Source organism: Solanum pennellii, chromosome 10 (assembly GCF_001406875.1).
Source record: "Solanum pennellii chromosome 10, SPENNV200".
Lineage (NCBI taxonomy): Eukaryota > Viridiplantae > Streptophyta > Magnoliopsida > Solanales > Solanaceae > Solanum > Solanum pennellii.
The window spans coordinates 79,917,339-79,937,539 of record NC_028646.1 but is presented as its reverse complement, the minus strand read 5'-3'; the positions used below and the strand labels follow the sequence as shown (position 1 = coordinate 79,937,539).

Genomic DNA, 20,201 nt, shown 5'->3' with positions numbered 1-20,201 from the left:
ACTGATTTAATATAACTATATAATAAAATACTATAGCATTAAAAGGGTACCTCATTTTCTCTCTATAAAATGCTTCTTTGCTTCTTTTTTTTTTTTTACAATAAAATCTCATTGGCTTAGAACTTCCTCTCTTATTTCCAAGAAAAATTGTTAAAAATGAATGGCTATTCCTCTCCTATAGCTCACACAAGCAGAAGGTAATAACCTTACTTTTATTTATTTTTTGTTTTCTATCGCATATTCGATACTCACATTAGAGTCCGACTAAATTTATATTCACGTTCAAAAGTCAGGACGAAAGCGCTTCCTAACAAACACAACTCCTTACTCCTTACCAGGGGATTCGAACCCGAAATCTCTGATTAAGAATGAAGTAGTACTTATCACCCATACAATTTTTTTACTTAATTATGTCATTTATATCTTCATAGTTCAACATTTGCAACAATTTCTATGGGGTTTACACATATAAATTCCGGTCTATATATGTTAAAAGTTATGAATTTAATTGAACTCATCTACGTACAATGTGTTAGATCTACTCTCATTCATTTTGATGTCATATTAATAATTTATATATTATCTCATTTAAAAATTTAAATTGTTATAAAATATCAGTGGCGGATGCACAAATATGAAATACGAATTGGTGTAAATCTAGTATATTTTACTGTAAACTCAGTTATTATCATATATTGACTTGAAATTGTTATAAAATTTTTTTATAAATTTCAAATTCTGAATTCGAAAATGCAGATTAGAAGGGAAAGTAGCTATTGTAACAGGAGGAGCTAGTGGATTTGGAGAAAGTACAGTAAGACTTTTCTTACAAAATGGTGCAAAAGTTGTAATAGCTGATGTTCAAGATGAAATTGGACAATCTCTTTGCAACAATCTCCTCAATTGTCCTAAAAATAACAACAATGATTTTACATACATACATTGTGATGTAACAAAGGTCTCCGACGTCGAAAACCTTATCGACGCAACAATTTCCAAGTATGGAAAACTCGATATCATGTTCAACAACGCAGGTAGGAATGTTAAATGAGCGGTTAAATTGATTTTACATAGGTTAAATTAAGCTATATGTAATTAATACATAGACAATGACCTCTAAAGGTTTCTTGAGTTCAATGAACGGAACAAAATAAGCTAAATAATGAGTCATAATTCAATCCGTCTAATTCATACCAAGATTAATACTCTTAGTCAAAATGGAAAAATTTTCACTAGTTACCTTTTTTGGACGATCGTTTTATAAATAACTTTTTTTTTATAACTTATGAAGTTTTAGATTACGATCTAAAGATTCTTCAAATAAATCAGAAATTGTTAAATCTAGAAACTTGTCAGTTATCAAAATGTTAGACCATATTTTATTAGTAAGAGAAACATATCAATAAACAATTGAACCATTAGTTAGAATATTAATTTTCTAAAAAGTTATATTTGCACATTTTTTTTAAATAAAGACAACTCAAAATAATGGCCTAAAAAGGAAATATTCATGTAATAAATCCACCATCACAAGTTCAAAAATTTAAATGACTTGAGCTAATTTAATTTTATCATTCTTAAATATAGGAATTCCGGGGAATCTCGATTTCAACATAATTGACGCAGATAACGAGAATTTCAAAAAAGTATTTGACGTTAACGTGTACGGATCATTTCTCGGGGCGAAATATGCTGCACGGGTCATGATCCCGGAAAAGAAAGGTGTCATTCTTTTTACGTCTAGTTTGGCCTCCGTTTCCTCGGGTGAATCACCCCATTCATACACCGCCTCGAAACACGCGGTGGTGGGACTCATGAAGAATTTATGTGCCGAATTAGGGCAACATGGGATAAGAGTGAACTGCGTCTCGCCGTGCGCGGTGGCGACACCGATGTTAGTGAAGGCAATGGGTGTCGATAAGAGCGTCGTGGACGGAATAATTTGCTCGTCGGCGAATTTAAAAGGGGTGGCTCCGACGGCGGAGGATGTGGCGGAGGCGGCGTTGTATTTGGCAAGTGATGAGTCTAAGTTTGTAAGTGGAGTTAACCTCGTGATTGATGGAGGTTATAGTACTACTAATATGAGTTACATAAAAACAATTCAAAGTGTATTATTTTCGGAGTAAGTTCTTTTCGTATTTGCTTTGAGGTTCGATTATTTTAATTTAAAAGTTGCATGGCATAAGAGGTACGTAGTAAAGGAGTTTTTCTATTTTTATTTTCTATGTTTAAAAGAAGATTGTTATGAATTATGAGTATCGATGACATTTGTATGTTATATATATATTTGATGAAATATAGTATTATTTTAATTTATTTAACTAATTTTTCATGTATATAATTTTTATCTTAGTATAATATACATTATTAACATAAAAAAAATTGTTAATCACTAGCGAAAAGACATGAAAACTAGAGATATGAATTTTTCTTTTGTTGACTATATTAAATTGGACAGTTATATATGCTTTTAAGTACTCAACAACTCTTTTTATTTATTTATAGTTTATCTTGATCTAGTCAAATCAAAGATTGAATTTGGTTGAATTTAAGACATCAAAAATTTATTATATAGTATTATTCAAATTTAAATGTTGAAAAGCCGGACAATATATATTTGATATATCCAGAGAAAATTGTGAGCCATATATGTAATAATTACAATATTATAAGATCATGCAAATTGTGGAATTGGCATTAATATCCTCTATTTGATGAGGTGTTATACATGTATAAATAATAAATGTGCCTCATCTATAGCATGGAGGATTGAAGGGGGTAAATAGAGAAAAGGGTCTGATATACCCCTCAACTTTGTCATTTAGAGCTGATATATCCCTTGTTATGAAAGTGGCTCATATATACCCCTACGTGTAAACAAATGACTCACATATACCCTTTTCCTCTAACGAAAATGAAAAAATAATAATTTTAATCTACATTTTTATTATTTTTTTCCAAAAAATATAATCTCATATGAGTAAATTTAATCCTCGTCAAACATATATTTTTGACTTTTTTTTGTTTCAATGACTAATTATAATTATTATTTTGATAATCAAATTTATTTATGTTTCACTAATATTCTTGTAAAACATATTGTAGATGACCAAATTTTTTCTTTGAATACGAAATTAAATTACAATACATACAAAAAAAATAGTTTAATTTTTTTTCTTTAAACTAAGGAATAAAAGAAAAAAGCAAAATAAGAATAAGAAACTCAAATAGTTATAATAAAAAAAGTCAAAAAATAATTTATGTATGAAAAAAATTAAAATATACCTTGAACTTTGATAGAAGAATCATATATACCCCTAAATAATTTTTAAAAAAATATTAGAAGTAATAAATATAAATTTTAAACTAATTTATTAACTTCCGTTAAATGAAGGGTATATCTGAGCCATTTTGTAATGGCAGGGGTATATGTGAGCCGTTTGTATAACGGTAAGGGCATATATGAGCCACTTTTATAACGAGGGGTATATCAGCTCCAAATGACAAAGTTGAGGGGTATATCAGACCCTTTTCCCGGGTAAATATTAACGGGCCATCAATTTTATTGAGTCGAAATGATTTTATTTATTAAATAATAGATTTATCATATTTATTTAAAAAAGAACTGATCTAATATTTACATTTCTTTCAAGAGCTTTTGATGTAAAGGAAAGAGATGCTTCGAAAACAAATATATGTTAATGTCCCTATTTGCATGCATTATGCATACGCAATGCTTATTAATATTTTTAACGTAATATTTATACTATAATTGAATTTATAGTAAGATACTCCTATTCAATTTTATGGGATCCTGTGATTTAGCTGGATTTTTATAAAGTGAATAGGGTCTCAAAAATATTTCAACTTTGGTCGAATATGTTATTACAATATCACATTTTATGAAGGACCTTTTACCCCACATGCATTATTTAATAATGTATTTTAAAGGTATATATGTGTCCAGTTGGATACATTAATATTTATAATTACGCAATATTGATGTTCACGTGGACACATATATACCTGTAAAAGGTTCTTTCCAAAGTTTGATATCATTATAACAATTTCGATCAAAATTTGGATATATTTTAAACAGTTTTCTCTTTTATAAAATATTTTTTAACTCGCACGATGATCTAATCGATAGACAAAAAGATAAAAAGAGTTTGATCATATTATCACTCTTTAAACAGAAGAAAAAATGAAAACACTCTTCCCTTGGCACTTTATTTTTTTCATGGAGAAATGAGTTAAATCTCTTAAAATTAAATCTTGTATGTAATTATATTCTTTCATAATCGAATTTTCACTTATATCTTATTGGATAATATTAATGAAAATATTTTTAAAAATATTAAAGTTATGTTTTATTTCTTAGTGTCGGTAGTAGGCACCAATATTTAATAAGAGCATGTGATATTGATGATGCTTGAGAAGTTAATTTCTGCCCACTCATGCATTAATCGTCTTATTTATTTCTAAAGTACACTCAACCCTATCACCGATATAGTAAAAATTTAATCGCATCAAATATATTTTTAAAGAAATATATATATTTATACTGGAAATAAAAATAGAATTATCTGAGAACAAATTACATTTCATTAAAAGGGATAAGATTTGTCATAAATAAAGTCTTTTTTTGAATTATATTTTTTTCATATGGGAAATGAATTTTGACCAGTATGTTGATTATTGTAACATTTTATTGAAGTATTTTCGGGAAACTAATTTCGAATTATTCAAGTGATTTGATCACGTAAATATTATTTATACTAGTAAATGTTTGATAAAAGAGCAAGGTTAAGCTGATCTAAACAATCATAATATTGTGTGTTTGTATTTTTCATATTTTAGTTTTCTATGTTTACTCAATGTTTATTATTCTTAAACACAGTTAATACTAAGTAAAATGAGAAAAAAAAATTCATTATATCATGATTTTCTATAATAATAATTATTTTGGATCAACTATTTTAATCGAGAACAACAATTATAATCAAGCATGTTGAAGGTGTATTTTCTTTTTAAATTGAATAATTCGTATTGGAAATGTACTTATTTACCTTTTTAAGTTGAGTGTTTGTAGATATTTACGTCTTTTATTCAATGTATATCTAAGCTAGTTTTGGTCTTTATTATTTTTTGAAATGGACAGTTTTATAGTTTTAATACATTCCCAAAGACATGATAAAAAGTGTTTTTGGTACATATTTTATAGACTTGGGAAAATAAAAAGATCGAAAAGAAGAGGGTTTTCAATTATTATTGTCATATATATATATATATACATGCATAAACATCACTACTTTAATAGGAAAAAGCTAAGCGAAATAAAGGAGGTTCAATTGAATTCACTTCGCTTAAAAATTGTAATATTTCTTTCTCCTATTTAGAATAAGTCGGAAAAAAAACAACATACAATGACAATTAGGTCTAAAAAGGTAAAAATTAGGTCGATTAACCAAACTATTTTTTCAAAGTTTAATTGTTACTTAAAGTGTTATTATAAAATGAAAATGTGATACTTTATATTTGAGTTACTATAATCCTTGTAACTTTATTAAAAGTGAGCAATTTTAATACTCAACTACACCTTTAAATATAAATTTACGTATCAAAGGATCAAAAGTGTTCAATTTTAACAAACGTAAACAACCAAAACTATTCAAAAATATATTCAAGGACTACTTTGAACCTACCACAAACTTGAGGAACCATTTTTGTCATTTTCTCCTCCAAATTCTCAATCTTTTAAAACCCTAGAGTAACCAATTAGCCCTAATTCTCCTTCTTCTTCCTCCCCATAGAGCTCGAATCCCCAACCCCTCCCCCCCGGCCCCTTCGCCGCCGTTCCGGTAAGTAGCCATGGGTCGTGTCCGTACAAAAACAGTGAAGAAATCTTCACGTCAAGTGATTGAGCGTTACTACTCAAAAATGACCTTAGATTTCCACACAAACAAGAAGATTCTCGAAGAAGTTGCTATCATCCCATCGAAGCGTCTCCGCAACAAGATCGCTGGATTCTCTACTCATCTGATGAAGCGAATCCAAAAAGGTCCAGTTAGAGGCATTTCTCTTAAGTTACAAGAGGAAGAGAGAGAACGCCGTATGGACTTTGTTCCTGATGAATCTGCTATTAATACTGAGAGGATTGAAGTTGATAAGGAAACTATTGACTTGCTTGCTTCAATGGGTATGAGTGAATTACCTGGTGTTGTACTCAAGGAAGAGCAGACGGTGGCTATTGCTGGACCTGTTGGTGGATTCGGCGGTGGTCGTGGTGGGTTCGGCGGCGGACGTGGAGGTCGTGGTGGTTACTGAGATCGGTTTGTTCGTTTTTTTTTGGTTATGAGAAGTGATTTTTGCTGAATTGTAGACTTGATTTTATCTGATTATTGTTTAAATTTGGGATTTTGTGACCTAATTTAGTATTTTTGAATCTCTGAGTAATGTGCATTTCTCTCTATGAACTGAATATTGCATTTTTACCAAGCTTTTGTTTTTTTTAAACTACGTGTATTTCTGTTTTTGAGGTTTATCAGAAATAAAATCTCTAAAATCGCAAGTTAGATGTGACGCTGTGTATACGCCACTCTTTTCGGAAACCTCTTACCTCAAAGAATTATACCACAAAGCCTCTTTCCGCAAAGAATTATATCTCTAAAAAAGTTTTGTTGCGTTTATTCATGGTTTGTTTCGAGAAATCTATGGATATAATTATATATGATTAACGAAAATATGCAAAACTCTTTTTTCTTGAAACCTACATGTTTTATTTCGACGCTATTTCTTATTGCATTCATGTTTTGTTTCACAAATGAAATGTTTTTAACACAAAAAAAAATGTTATTTGATTTGAGATATCTTTTTCAGACGCCAACTGTAAAATTACAATAATGTTGAATTGTCTCGATTGAAGATCTGATTTTCTTTTATTTTTCTCATTTCACATATTAGAATGGAGAACAATATATTAACACATGGAATCACAATCATAAAAATGCTTTTGTTCCTTTTTTTATATCTATGCCAACAAATTGAGCAACATGACAAGGCACTTTTTATGTCGAAATCACCTTAAGAAGAGTAACAAAATGTTGAATCTACATACGCCAACAATACATCAAAATGACAATTACTATTAACAATGATAGGAGAATGGCATGAAGAAATTTGCCCAAGGCTCCAGGGATAGTAATGATAGCAAAACCTTAAATTACACTCTAGATGCTATCGACGCGTACATGGGGTTGAGCATCTAGTGATTTTGCACTAACACAATACATTATTAAACTACACGCAAGACAATAAACTCTAGAAACTGTGCTAATTCAGCACAAGAAGCAGTACTGGAGGCACATCACTCACTTGAATTTGCAAGTCCAACCATGTTAAGCATATGGCGATCCTCTTTAAATCTTTCTAACACAGTACCTTGAAGTCTATCCTGATTATCTTGAGCTCTTTTTATCGCAACTCCCCAGCATTCTATCACTTCTGGATAGATTTGGTGGGTCTTTGACAAGCTAGGACTGCCAAAGGTCGTGCAGGTGAAAGTATGCCCCAGGTCAAAGTTAGCTGAGATGAACAAGCCGAAGTGGTGTGCTCGTCCTCCAAAACCAATGCCATTGGGGATGCTCTCAGAACTAAAATGTATAGCACACTGCCGAAAGAAAAGAGCTTAAACATCTTAGTATTACTTCGATAGTTGATAAATAAAATTCCACTTCGCAAGTATTTACTGTTTCAACATCTGAATATCCAGGCTTAAGGACTTAACATGAGCCAGGAAGATTAGCACCACTGTACTGAGGGACTTGAACGAGCCTCAGAAGGCAAGAGAAGAATGACTGACCTCAAGCTTCAAAATCTAAAATCCATCAAGGATCTTGGTGACTGCTGGTCAATGTGAGACAATCACTTACTATTCTAAGGCAATAGGTAATATAGTAACCAATAGCAACGAGTTGCAACTTGAGAAATGAAGAGTCCACGGGGTGATAGGAAAAATAAAATTTTGGAGAGTTGGAGGAACTTTTAAGTTCTGAAGACGGAGAGGCCTTCTTGAACGATACCAAGTGCATCCATTATTTCTTTTGACAGCTAATATGGATAAAGTAACTGATATCAAAAAGTTCAGAAACTTACCCACTGTAAATTAGAGTTCGCTCCAGTAGGACGGTAAACCGATGCCTTTGGGTATAGCTGGAAGAGGAAAGACTTCATGTCCCCATAAAAGTCAGCATGCTTCTCCCATGGCTGAGATGCATAACCTCCGTAAATATAGCCTTCTTTGTCTTTAATTACCAATAAAGTTGGTCCTTTGTCATTTCTGCAGTTCAAGTAGGGGGTTAATACTTGGATTACACTTGGCTGACAAAATTGACACTAACTACACTCAGACATAGAAAGGGGAGGAAAAAGTGATGGCATTTATGCATTAGTTGCGCCAAATTTTATCATTCAGCTACTACAACAAAAAAGGCACATGCAATAGGCCATTTCAAGTCTTCAACAACAAATTCTGGAGTCATCCTTGGATTCTTCGTACTGTGTTATAGACGCCTTATTAGTTTCTTGGTTGGTTTGAGACTCGGTTATGCAAATTTCATGAAGAAAACAATGAGTGATTCTTGAAACTTACCGAGGCTACATGCGCATGTAGTGTGTGTAGAAATGCCTGCAGGTTAGGTCTAAGTAGGGAAAACCACACATACATGTCAAAACAGAGCAGGGGTGGACAAGGGTGGCGCATCTCAAAAGGAGAGTGCAGTGGGCCATGAGAATTATGCAATGCCCTATCACCACCATAGATAAATATCACAGCTTCTTAGAGGGTGGATCATGAATACGCCACATAGGGGTCGTTTGGTAGAGTGTACAGAAGTAATGTTTGAATTAATTATACATAGATTATTTCTTATGCATTGTTTGGTTTGGTGTATTAAAAATAGAATGCAAAGAATAAAAATAGTTATTTACAAAAATATCCTCCATAATTATGGTGAAAAAGATGTAAAGGGGGATTTGGGGGGTAATTGGGTCTTTAACCATGCTAATACATGCATAATTCATTTGCATTACTGATACCTAGAAACCCATGGTATTTGTAATACACTCCCTCATACACAATAGAGTGTATAATTAGCATACATAGCATGAAAAAGTGCACCAAACAAGATATTACTAAAACATAGAGCTAATGCATGCATTATTTTTGCTAAAACACTACCAAATGACCCCTTACTCCACTCATATATCAATACAACTGGCAGATACCTCTAACCTTCCTAAGGAAAGCATCTGTCATTATAAAATGCAATTAGTTTTGCTTGGAACCTATTGGTAAAATGTGTGTGATACTATCTTGAAATTTCAAGTCCGTTGAACTAAGGATATTATGTAAACTCTGCAGCTGATCTCGTGGCATTTAACCTTTATAATAAAAAACTATCAAAATGGCATCTAATAGCAAGTTGTGCAAGTGGATGTAAGGATAAACTGAGAGATAATAATATAAGCATATTCAGTGATCTAATAAGCTGAAAAATGTTCTGTCAAGCACCAAGTNAATTTCAAGTCCGTTGAACTAAGGATACTTATGTAAACTCTGCAGCTGATCTCGTGGCATTTAATCTTTATAATAAAAAACTATCAAAATGGCATCTAATAGCAAGTTGTGCAAGTGGATGTTAGGATAAACTGAAAGATAATAATATAAGCATATTCAGTGATCTAATAAGCTGAAAAATGTTCTGTCAAGCACCAAGTAAACATGAAAAAAAGGTGACTACCAAGAAAATCTTTTGACCTAATTATAACTAATTTAAGGATCTCAATGATATCAAAGATATTGAAAGTTAATAATCAATAAGAAACTCATTTATAATTAAGCAGGAAGCCACTCACGAAATGTTCCCCAGGAAAGTACTAAAACTTAGGCCATGTACTGTACTGTGATACAAAAGTCTCCATTCATGCAGCTCTTCTTGTGGGAGGGCCCCACCTATATGCCAAGCATATTCCTTTCTTAACAATATTACAGCAGGATCAATGTTCTCTGGGTATACTAGCATAGGAACCTCAGAGCCTGCAAAAAATACTAATAGATTAGTAAACACTGTTTACACCCTAGCTTGACTACCGTTTTGCAATTGGGGAAATAATTCACCATTTTCTGGGTTTTTTTTTTCATTTTTGGAGGTGGAGAAGTGGAATGAATATTATTTTTAAAAAAAACAGATTTCTTTGCCCAAACTTAAATGTGCATAACTGACAATATTCTAGAGTTGTTATAAGTAAAGTCATGGTTACAAAGAATTGAAGCCAAATCGTCATACACTAACAATCAACTAAATTACTATGCTACACCTCCTTTTGGTGCCTCAATGAAAAAGGACTTAGTTTAAAGCATCTCTGATGAGGTTATCATTATACAAATTAAAGAATGAAAACTCGTCGAAAAGACTTCCAGCAATATGCAGAAGGAAGATCCATGATTCGAAAATATGGGTGCACTATTATGATGAGGTTATTTTTGACGAGTTTCAACCTTTACGTTCTTACCATTGGATCCATTATGCTTTTGGAATTTTATGTTCAAAGTTAGTTATTTTTATAAGTTACATATGTACTGATATTTTGTGTCTTGAATCAGTTGAACTCATTGGCTATATGCTATATCCTTCACTGCTACTAATTTTAATTTACATATTTGGTTTAATAATATATATTTTTATGACGATAAAACGAGAACAGGAACTCAACGTGTTATACTTGGAAATTTTGGAAGAATAAACTAAACACAGAAAGAAAGAAAAAATAATTAAAATGCAAAAGGCATGGGGAAAGAAGTAAATAAATAACAAGATAGACATAGATTTTGAACCCCGGCCTTCTCTTAGAGAGGTGTACCCAATAACCGTTACACCATATCACACTTTGAGCGTGGGCGCACACCTAGATATGCCACTGGGCAATATGCTTAAATTATGTTTAGTACTAAAATCTAGATTGCCTTTTCAATATGATATCATCACAATGAATTCTCGTTTATTCTCTTATTTTATTGTTGACGCCGCTTACTTAAAATCATGTGCACGCTACTGGTTATGAGAATCCCCATAACAGCAACTACACCAGTATATTTAACAACTCCAGCATATGTATGATAACATATAAGTTTCAAAGAGAACACAAGTGAAATGTCTATTACATGGAAAAGCTAGTATCATGCATAGTTGTCATAGAAGTTTCAGCAAATATAGAAGTAATGTTAGAAAAGCTAACATTTAAGCCCAACAGAAATTCACCCAGTAAGCAATGTCCAATATGTAGAAAAGATATTCCTCTAAGAGAAACTACAAATGACAAGAAAAAAAAGTGGAAATACAGAATTAGAAAACACAAGATGACTGTAAAGCAGAAACCTGAATCATGTGTAGACAACAGAGTTCCGAGAAACTTCCTTACTGATGGAAGACGGGCACACCAACTTCTAAATTCCTCAAAAGACATACAACTTTCAGCGCATTTTGTATCATCCGTGGTTAAATTTGCAGCATTGAGGAAAATGTCGAGAATTTCCCTGTCCGAACTTGGTTCAGATTGATGGCTCTCATGAGAAGATATATTTCTTAGTACTGCAGTCAAGACTGCTTCAAGGTCTGATCTGCAAATTGATTTCACTGATGTATTTACCACCATAAAGGATAAAACAATAGTACTGATTTCTCTTTTTGGTAATCAATAGTATGGATATCTAATATTGGATCCAGAACTATGTTTAATCATTATGAACAATTCTGTGTTTAAAACCGAACAAGGCTGGGGTTATTTTTCCAGAGCTTCAATGAATCTATTTGACATCCAAGTTTAGGCAGTCAAGCTCATAAACTGAAGATAAAGCTTCTCATTATACAAATATGTGTTCCACATAATGCAAAAGGAAAAAGAGAAAGAGAAAGAAAAAGAGATTCTGGAAGAAATGAACCTTTCATCTGACAACAACTATTGAAAATTGAAATACAGGAAAAAATCTGTCATCTAATGCCAGATGATATGCTCTTTCCAATTATCATGGACTAACCAGTGCTGGATCCTCTGTACATCCATATCAGCTTACAAGGATGATTTCTAGGTTTTTCACAAGAAAAAAAAAAGGACAGCTTCTAGGAGACCAATCAAAGAAGAACTCATTTCTCTTTAGTTACAGAATATTATTTTGCTGAAATAGACCACAAAAGACACCCCAAAGGCATGGTCGATCGCATTTTATTCAAAAAGTGTATGTACATATTACTTAATGTTTATCAATCAGTGTGACGTGATTATGTTACCTATCTTGAATAATAAAGCTGGAACCTCCTCCTTCTTCCTCTTGTTTTTTCTCAATGGAGATCCATTCTCAGAAATAAAATTCTATATCACTTCCACCTCAAAAAGTAATGATATTATTTAACAAAAGAGGCCCAATCCAGATGTTTCGAGTACAGTGGACAAACAATACATGCCTATCCAGTAAAAGTAGGTGCAGTATTGTTGCCTCATTCTAAACTTAAATACACCATTTTCTTCACGGAGCGTAATGCTCCAGGCATTCTCCCTTCTTGTAAGTATTTTACCTTATTATTAGAGAGGAAATATAGCACTATCAAAGGCAACAAACATCACTTGACTCCCCAACTAACCTGATGGTTAAATTTGTATCGAGTGCTTGCAAGGATGGAAAAATAGTTAAAAGTTTGCAAGCCACGCTTAGTTATACTTCTTAGGGAGAGCCCACCTGCAGAAGACAGCCAAGGAAGGGGGTTGGGAAGATCAATTATTGTAAAGCTTAACGGAAGAGGAATAACCCAGGGGGAGTGAGGAGGATAAGGTCTACTATGCACCTATCGAAAAGAGTGATAATACTAAGATGACTGCAGGAAAAGGAACAGGATGCCCAAGGATGACTAGAAGAAACAATTTTGGGAAGTCTAATAAGCTGTTGATCATGGAGAACTTTGCATAAACCAAGAGAAGCAAACATCCCTTGGAGAAAGCCAGCCTGAGGGAACTGGATTTATCATTATACCATCACTCGATTAGAGAAGGTAAAGGACGAAAAAAGAAGTCGTGAATATCATAAGATGAGTGGGCAAAGACACATCGATTTTTGTGAAAAATGTCACACACATACATATGATAGTGACAATAACAATCTCTACCAACTTCATATAAGCTTTGAATAATGAAATACATGCCTTAAATCCCTATTTTTTCAGAAGCTTGCATCACAACCTTTTTCGAGATATTCATTTCGCTTGCCAGTTATATTAACATTTGACTGGTCTTCATTGACAGCTTATCTAGGAATTATGGTCATTCTTTTACTAAGATCCGTCCTCTCCATAACATTAGCATCTTGATAATGATCATCTTCTCATCATTATCATTTTAAAGTAGTCCAAGAGATGCCCCCCTGGGCATTGGTCTACTCGTAGTAAAAGCGCAACAAATAATATGTTATTTAGGCACACATCGTGGTTTCAAATATTGTCATTTGCCATTTATAAAAGCTGGAAATTTAAGTGGAGAAGGGTATACTGGAACATCATCCACCAAGTTTTAAACCGTGTACTACTAGACATCAGGGATTCTTAGTTATGAAAAAAAGTATCCTAGACCTAAAGAATCTGAGATGTCTAAGCAGCTTTCAAGTCAGTGTTAAGACTAGAATACCTCAATTGTATCTTGAATGAAAATTATTAAAATAAATAAAAACAAAGAGATAAGTCCAAAGCGAGAATCTCACAAGTCAGTTCAATATAAACAAGGTCAAAATAAAACGAATGTTTAAGTTATCCCTGGTTCTCCTAGTGTGGAAGGAAAAATAACTGCCTCAACTGGCAAAAACAGAGCACAAACTATCTCAGCTGTACCAAGCAGTTGCTTTTCTGTGAAAAAGGATTAAAATTTAATTTGGGAGGATAAAGATAAAGCATTTAATTGAATTAAAAATAGCGTAATTACAATTTACTTCCTCTAATTGCAGACTTGTAAAACAAAACTCCCCTCGATTTTCACATAACGTGTAACTTCCCTTCACCTTACAGTATTTTTTTCTAATGAAATCCTTCACTTTAAAGTTTTTTTTTTCTTATGTCCTTCACATTACAGCATCTTTCAGGGGGGAGCAAAATCTATGGGGAAAGTGAAAGAGTTGATTTTAAAGTCAACTTATGGCAAGTGTACCCCCTTGGCTAGTACTTTTAGGAGAGCCTTCTCACTAAAACTAACTGAAATTTAGAACATAAATCTTCAAATAGCTAGTCCACCCTTTTACCCAAAACGTGATGCCCTCACGAATCACGATGACCGACAACCCTCTATGCCTTCAACCTACCTACAGTAAGAACCTCTGCCAGTTGTTTTCGTAGGTAAAAAGTTTGAGCTGGTGATACTGCCGATTCCAATAAAAAGTTAGTTTGGACTTTTTAACTTTACCCCATGGATCAAGAGAGATAAATGACACATTTTGGAAGTCGAGCATAGTTACATATGAAAAACTAAATCTAGAGGGACCAAACTGTACATAGCCTTAAACATATCAAAGCTTATTGTTCTACCTTCCAACAACGCCATCATCAAAGACATCTAACAACTGATAGATAAACTCTTCAATATCAGCATTTGTCCCTTTTTCATAGGTTCCCTGCAATATAAAAAGTGGAATCATACACCATGAGTTCATATTTTTCATCTATTACTCGCAATAGAAACTTCACAGGTAGAGAGATACATGTCCACTTTATGCAGTAAAGGGCAATGATTATCTGAATGAATTACAGTTAACAGATATAACACCTTTCTCGGCAACTGTGTTCTTCACTAGGGTTGTCTAGAGGGGGCATCTATATGCTGGTAAGAAACTTGATTGATTGAAATGGCACATAAGGAGAAGCCATGAATTTCTAGAGAGTCCTCAAATTCCAGGAGAAAACGATAACATCATAAAGGCTTATTATGGCTGTTTTAAGGGTACGATAGACGCATGAAAGCACCATACCCAGCAGTTGATTAAGTTGACTAAGTCTTGCTTCTTCTGTTAAAGCATCTCTTCATCCCATTAAGCTAGGCCCTAGCTCAGCCATTGAGCTTATCCAGTGAGTCCTACCATAGTAAGTAAATCATGTTTCAGTCATTACTACCCTGAGTATCGGGAGGATTTTAATGATGATAACGATCTTTTCCTTGAAAGGGGTATGCCACAAATATGGTGAAGTTTTGAATGCACAGCAATACGCTAATGATGATCCGGTCAACTATACGTCAATGAAGATCTGGTACAAATCAATCAAGATTTACCAAGGAAACCAATCTATGGTTGACTGAAGAAAAGGATCCAGTGGAGTGAAACTAATTAACTAAATATCCGGCTACCAAGAATCAAGGAATGAAATTCCCAGAGAAGGCAACCTATAGTACCTATGCAAGGGATGAAAATGGTGTCGCTTTTTCTTTTTATGATAAGGTCAAAGTTCTATTTATAAAGTACCAAGAAGGTACAGAGCAGTAAATGACTGAACAACATACCATTACAATAGATTATCAAGTGACTCCTCCTTGGTCCTAACAGACTCAAAGTCAATACTGCAGTGACACCAAAAATATAAATTCTGTGGACAATAATTATTAATTCTAGAAAGGAGTCCCTTTTTTCCTTCAAACAAGAATTGTTCCTCTCCAACCAAATAGTCCAACTATGCAAAAGGGAATAGTTTTTGAGATCTGCTTCAGATTTAGTGGAATTTCCAGCACTACAGTCAGCTTCTAATCTTCAAAGGCATGACCCTTGATATACCAATGACGTTAGGATATAGCTCCCCCAGCATTGTCTTGAAATCCCACCCACCCACCACACACACTTGTTTTCACACCAAGATGTGGCATGCGGTTTTGGTGATCTGGTGAAAACCGACTTAGCCATGTTAGTGGTGAACGCTGAGAAACCATATAAGACTAAGAAAAATATTGTGATCCTAACCAATATAAAAATTCCTTTTACTTTCATCTTGGTTAAACAGCAAAAACTACCAAGTGTCTTCTGTAGCTTCTACAACTCAGTTTTCTGTAGACTAAATCAGGGTAAGACACACATGCACACTTGTCTTTTCCATAAGCATGATAACAATCTCTACATCTCTTCCATGCTTATCACTCTTCATTCTATTGGAGGTCCTATATGCACTAGATTGGCATACAATCTAATAGAAAATGGAATTTGCACTCAAATGCAGTAAAGAATAAAGATGTAACTTGCATTTACTTCTGCAGATCTTATCTCTACTGCTAAGTCACATGCTCCATCCTCCAATAGTTTGTCCTTGAATGTTTTGTGGTTTAAACCTTTTAGTGGGCACAATAAAATCTGGTTGCATATTTCTCTTTCCCATTTTCACTCTATTCTCTCGCTCCACATGCAAGAGCATCAGTCTACTTTGGATGGTTAGGACTGGGTCTTCTCATGGTATAACATTGCTAACCTTAAATGTGGAATTGTCACTTCCTTTAGTAAGAATGAAGTTTATTTGGTTATTGCTGCTTTCTCTCTTAATTACCATCAAATGTTGTTCTCTTTCTTCAAAGTAGGTCTTAGTTGAAAGTCTAAAAATAGAGATAACAAGCTAATGCAAACTTTAAAACATTCCCTTCTCCATTGCTTGTACCACAATATTTGTTATGTACTCAGTTTAAGTGTCACATATCTAACCCCATATCCATTTAAATCTCCTCGTACAAACGTTTGTTGGTCACCTAGAACCCCCTTGTACCAATGGAGATCTATATTTTTAAAATTTAGTTTCTGCTTCCTCATCTAATTCTATTTGTGAAGCCTATGCACTAACGATACTTTTTGTTTTCTTTCCCACACTAAGATAATCCTATCAACATGTTTTTAACTTCTGCAACTTTATCTTTATGTCCTGGTTCTACATGATTTCTACCCCGTGCCTACTTTGATCTCTCACAAACCAAAACACCACAAATTATAGCTTGTTTTGTTCATCTCTTTAACCTTGTCTCCGTTACACCAAGTCTCTTTGTAGACATACAACATAGTTGTTCTCCTATAGTCCTGTTTCAGCTAGACATTGATTTCATTTACTTCTTCATACCTATCAGAAAAGATTCTTTGACTTCCCTATAAATCAACCTATGTTCCACCTACCTATTCGAAATAGACTATCTTTGACAAACATATTACTCTATATATCCATTACAATGGGGAATCCTTTCCCATTACTCTATATATCCACTACGATGGGGAATCCTTTCTCATCTACCATCATATCCACATATTGTTTTGGTGGAACTAATTTCTTTACCCACACCCGTGCATGATGTGAGAATCCTTGCTATACTCCTCAATACCAGGAGGCAATAGAATGGAAGCTCTAGCCTATTTAATGCCAAACCCAGTAGCCATATCATGCTAAGTATAGAAAACCATGAGGATAAAGGCTTCATCACAATCGATTATTTCTTTACCCTAATCCTGAACCTATCTGGGCTAACACAACCCGCTTTTTTCAACCTTACTGTGAACTAGATGTATTCTGCGAGCATATATAGAAAACTCATATGTAGTTTTCATATTGTAGATGTACTTCTTTTTCAAATAAAATGTAATAACATCTATCTAGTTCCTTGTATATCGAGGTTGTAACTATTCAATAATGTTCATGATGTTGTTATTCTTATAGAGTGAAGGGCAGAGTATGGAAATCGTTCATCCTATTATTACTACAACTGTAAAATATAACAATAATGAAGGTGGATCATATGATACACTTGAGCTCGTACCAAAAGGTCATGAATAGGTGTAGAAAGATGTTCTTTTATGATATTGGCCATAGGCTTAAGCCGTAAAAACAGCCTCTTGAATAAATGCAAGTCGGGATACAACAAACCTACTACCATTTGGTCCTTCACATGAACCCGTTAATAGAGGAGCTTAGTGCACCAGGTTTTCTTTATGGACATGGTGTTCAGCCAGCTTGGCGTGAAACTTAGATAATCCATCAACACACAATACAATGGATGGACATATAAATTTCATTTTAAGTTACATAACTACAAAAGCTAATAGGAAAACGGATACAAAAAAAGGATCTTCACCCAAATATCCTTCGTCGGTATACATAGATTACACATGGTTATATACATATTATACATGGATTATATATATATTATACAGCTGCCAGCTATTTTAAGTTTATGGGGTTGAGATGGGAGATATTTGGGTTAATTCTTCCATCAAAAAAGGCCTTTGTATACCATCAAGTCAACAAATGAGGAAACTTTAGGGTAACTAGTTCAACACCCAGTGGAATGAGACCAAAAACACTTACTTTAGCAATCACAAGGTCCTCATATGTAAGCTTTTTATCCTTACGCTTCTGGGTGACCAAATCGAACATTCTATCACCCAATGGCCCTTCAACTCCAATATATGCCTAAAATGCACAAACACCCAATTCCCAATTTCATTTTTTAAAAAAAATAAAAAAAAATAACAATACAATACAAAAAAATTGACAAAAAGTACCTTGAAAACAGAAGAAGATACGTATTTTCCATTGCTCTGTGATTGTGCAGCTAGTGAATCGTACAACGATTTCAAGTCTTCCAATTTCCTCTCTGTGAAAGCTCTACAATAGGAATTAAAATATGCAGTTTGAGTTCAAAAATGAATCAAATAATATTCAACTGTGTAACCATTGCTTAGTGTTAGAGAGAAATTGCCTCTTGGCTAAATCAAAACGTGGATTCGTTGAATTCGACTGAGAGTTTCCCATTTTCTGCTCTTCCCAAATCCCAATTCTCCCCCCTTTTCGCTTCTTACAGTACTCTGCTTCTCTCTTCGAGCTGTAAACGTGATATAGTGTCACAGTTTGCTGAGGCAGACGCTACCAGAAGTTATAGCGGCCAAAGTCAAGATCGGCTCAAGGATGACAAGTGTGTTTGCTGGAAATAAATCATTATACCGTCCATTTTTAATTGTTCAGTATTGATTTATATATTCATTATTTTATTATATTATTATGAAAACATTATATTTATATATATATATATAAGTCAATAATAGATCAATAATCAATAATTTAACTTAATATAAAAGAAACAAAACTTGATTTTAAAGTTTTATCTAAATTCTTTAACGGAGGTATGCTATCATTGATGTTCAAGGTAAGAGGTACGAGAGACTGGTTGTAAAGAGTATGTGGAAGGGTAGAAGTGATTTGGTAAGATGTGATGTGACGTGTTTTCATAGCATCGATGACATATTCTAAGTAGAAAAAAGTAGAGGTCGTGTATTAAGATAAAAGGTTAGTAAAGATTGAGTTTTGTCTTACCTTTCAAAGATTTAGGATTGTTAAGTGTTTGTAGTAGCACTAGTCGTATCTAAGGCTGGCAGCGGAACCGGTATTTACCGGTTATCGGTCCGGTTTGGTTCCGGTTCGGTACCGGTTAGTACCGGTATGGACCTATAATTTCCGGTTTCGGGACAGGTACCGGGACGGAAATTGGTATTTTTCGGTTCCGAAAATTACCGGTCCGGTCTAGTCTTGTCCGGTCCGGGTTTTTTTTTTAATTATATCCGTTAATAGCCGTCAGGTAACGGCTAGTGGGGCCCCCCCAACGGCTATTTGAGTAAAATTTCAGCCAATATGAGCCCTACCCCACCCCAAACTTTTTTAATACCCTAAAGTTTTAAAAATTACACTTTAACTCATTTTTTTACATATTAATACCCCTAAATTTCATTCTTTTAAATCACAAAATCATCTATTCATCTTCCACTCTCTCAACTCTCTAATCTCTAATTCTATAATATATAATAACTTAAATTCCGGTGTTGCCTTACTTGGTCTTTGGAAATTAGATTTGGAGCTTCAAAATTCAATTTTCAACTTTCCACGTTCGGCTTTCGACAGTCATAAACGTCTACCTTTTTAAGTAGACGTTCGGTACACTCGTTCCAACTTTTACTTTACGTTTCATTTATATTTAAATAATTATTTATTTATTTTGTGATTTATTATTTGCATTACATTTTTCGTATTATATTTAATCTCACGTTTAATTTTTTAATATGGATTTCGGTAAAAATATTGTTCAAAAAGGATAGGGAAAAAAAAGTTCATTAG

The 20,201-nt window shown here is 33.6% G+C and overlaps 3 protein-coding genes across 3 annotated transcripts; 2 read left to right on the top strand and 1 right to left on the bottom strand.

The window, feature by feature from the left end:
• Positions 1-65: 65 nt before the first annotated feature.
• LOC107032187 (secoisolariciresinol dehydrogenase-like) lies at positions 66-2,296 on the top strand. Its single transcript, XM_015233774.2, has 3 exons — positions 66-197; positions 757-1,034; positions 1,588-2,296. The coding sequence occupies exons 1-3, from the start codon at positions 157-159 to the stop codon at positions 2,124-2,126; spliced, it is 858 nt and encodes a 285-aa protein (XP_015089260.1). The 5' UTR covers positions 66-156; the 3' UTR covers positions 2,127-2,296.
• A 3,437-nt stretch (positions 2,297-5,733) lies between these two features.
• Positions 5,734-6,498, top strand: LOC107031989 (40S ribosomal protein S17-like). Its single transcript, XM_015233530.1, has one exon. The coding sequence runs from the start codon at positions 5,872-5,874 to the stop codon at positions 6,325-6,327; it is 456 nt and encodes a 151-aa protein (XP_015089016.1). The 5' UTR covers positions 5,734-5,871; the 3' UTR covers positions 6,328-6,498.
• A 545-nt stretch (positions 6,499-7,043) lies between these two features.
• LOC107002802 (TLD domain-containing protein 1) lies at positions 7,044-19,047 on the bottom strand. Its single transcript, XM_015200972.2, has 8 exons — positions 18,796-19,047; positions 18,599-18,701; positions 18,402-18,506; positions 14,616-14,701; positions 11,436-11,677; positions 9,916-10,096; positions 8,155-8,338; positions 7,044-7,669 (listed from the first exon to the last, which is right to left on the bottom strand). Exons 1-8 carry the CDS (start codon positions 18,846-18,848, stop codon positions 7,367-7,369), a joined length of 1,257 nt encoding a protein of 418 aa, XP_015056458.1. The 5' UTR covers positions 18,849-19,047; the 3' UTR covers positions 7,044-7,366.
• Positions 19,048-20,201: the final 1,154 nt, after the last annotated feature.

What these genes read in the sequence shown, in the direction of transcription:
- LOC107032187 (XM_015233774.2), top strand. Translation starts at nt 157, where the DNA reads ATGAATGGCTATTCCTCTCCTATAGCTCACACAAGCAGAAG. An exon ending in ATAGCTCACACAAGCAGAAG is followed by an intron (nt 198 to 756) that starts GTAATAACCTTA and finishes TCGAAAATGCAG; the next exon opens with ATTAGAAGGGAAAGTAGCTA. An exon ending in TATCATGTTCAACAACGCAG is followed by an intron (nt 1,035 to 1,587) that starts GTAGGAATGTTA and finishes TCTTAAATATAG; the next exon opens with GAATTCCGGGGAATCTCGAT.
- LOC107031989 (XM_015233530.1), top strand. Translation starts at nt 5,872, where the DNA reads ATGGGTCGTGTCCGTACAAAAACAGTGAAGAAATCTTCACGTCAAGTG.
- LOC107002802 (XM_015200972.2), bottom strand. Translation starts at nt 18,848, where the DNA reads ATGGGAAACTCTCAGTCGAATTCAACGAATCCACGTTTTGATTTAGCC. An exon ending in TATCTTCTTCTGTTTTCAAG is followed by an intron (nt 18,507 to 18,598) that starts GTACTTTTTGTC and finishes TGTGCATTTTAG; the next exon opens with GCATATATTGGAGTTGAAGG. An exon ending in AGGACCTTGTGATTGCTAAA is followed by an intron (nt 14,702 to 18,401) that starts GTAAGTGTTTTT and finishes TTTATATTGCAG; the next exon opens with GGAACCTATGAAAAAGGGAC.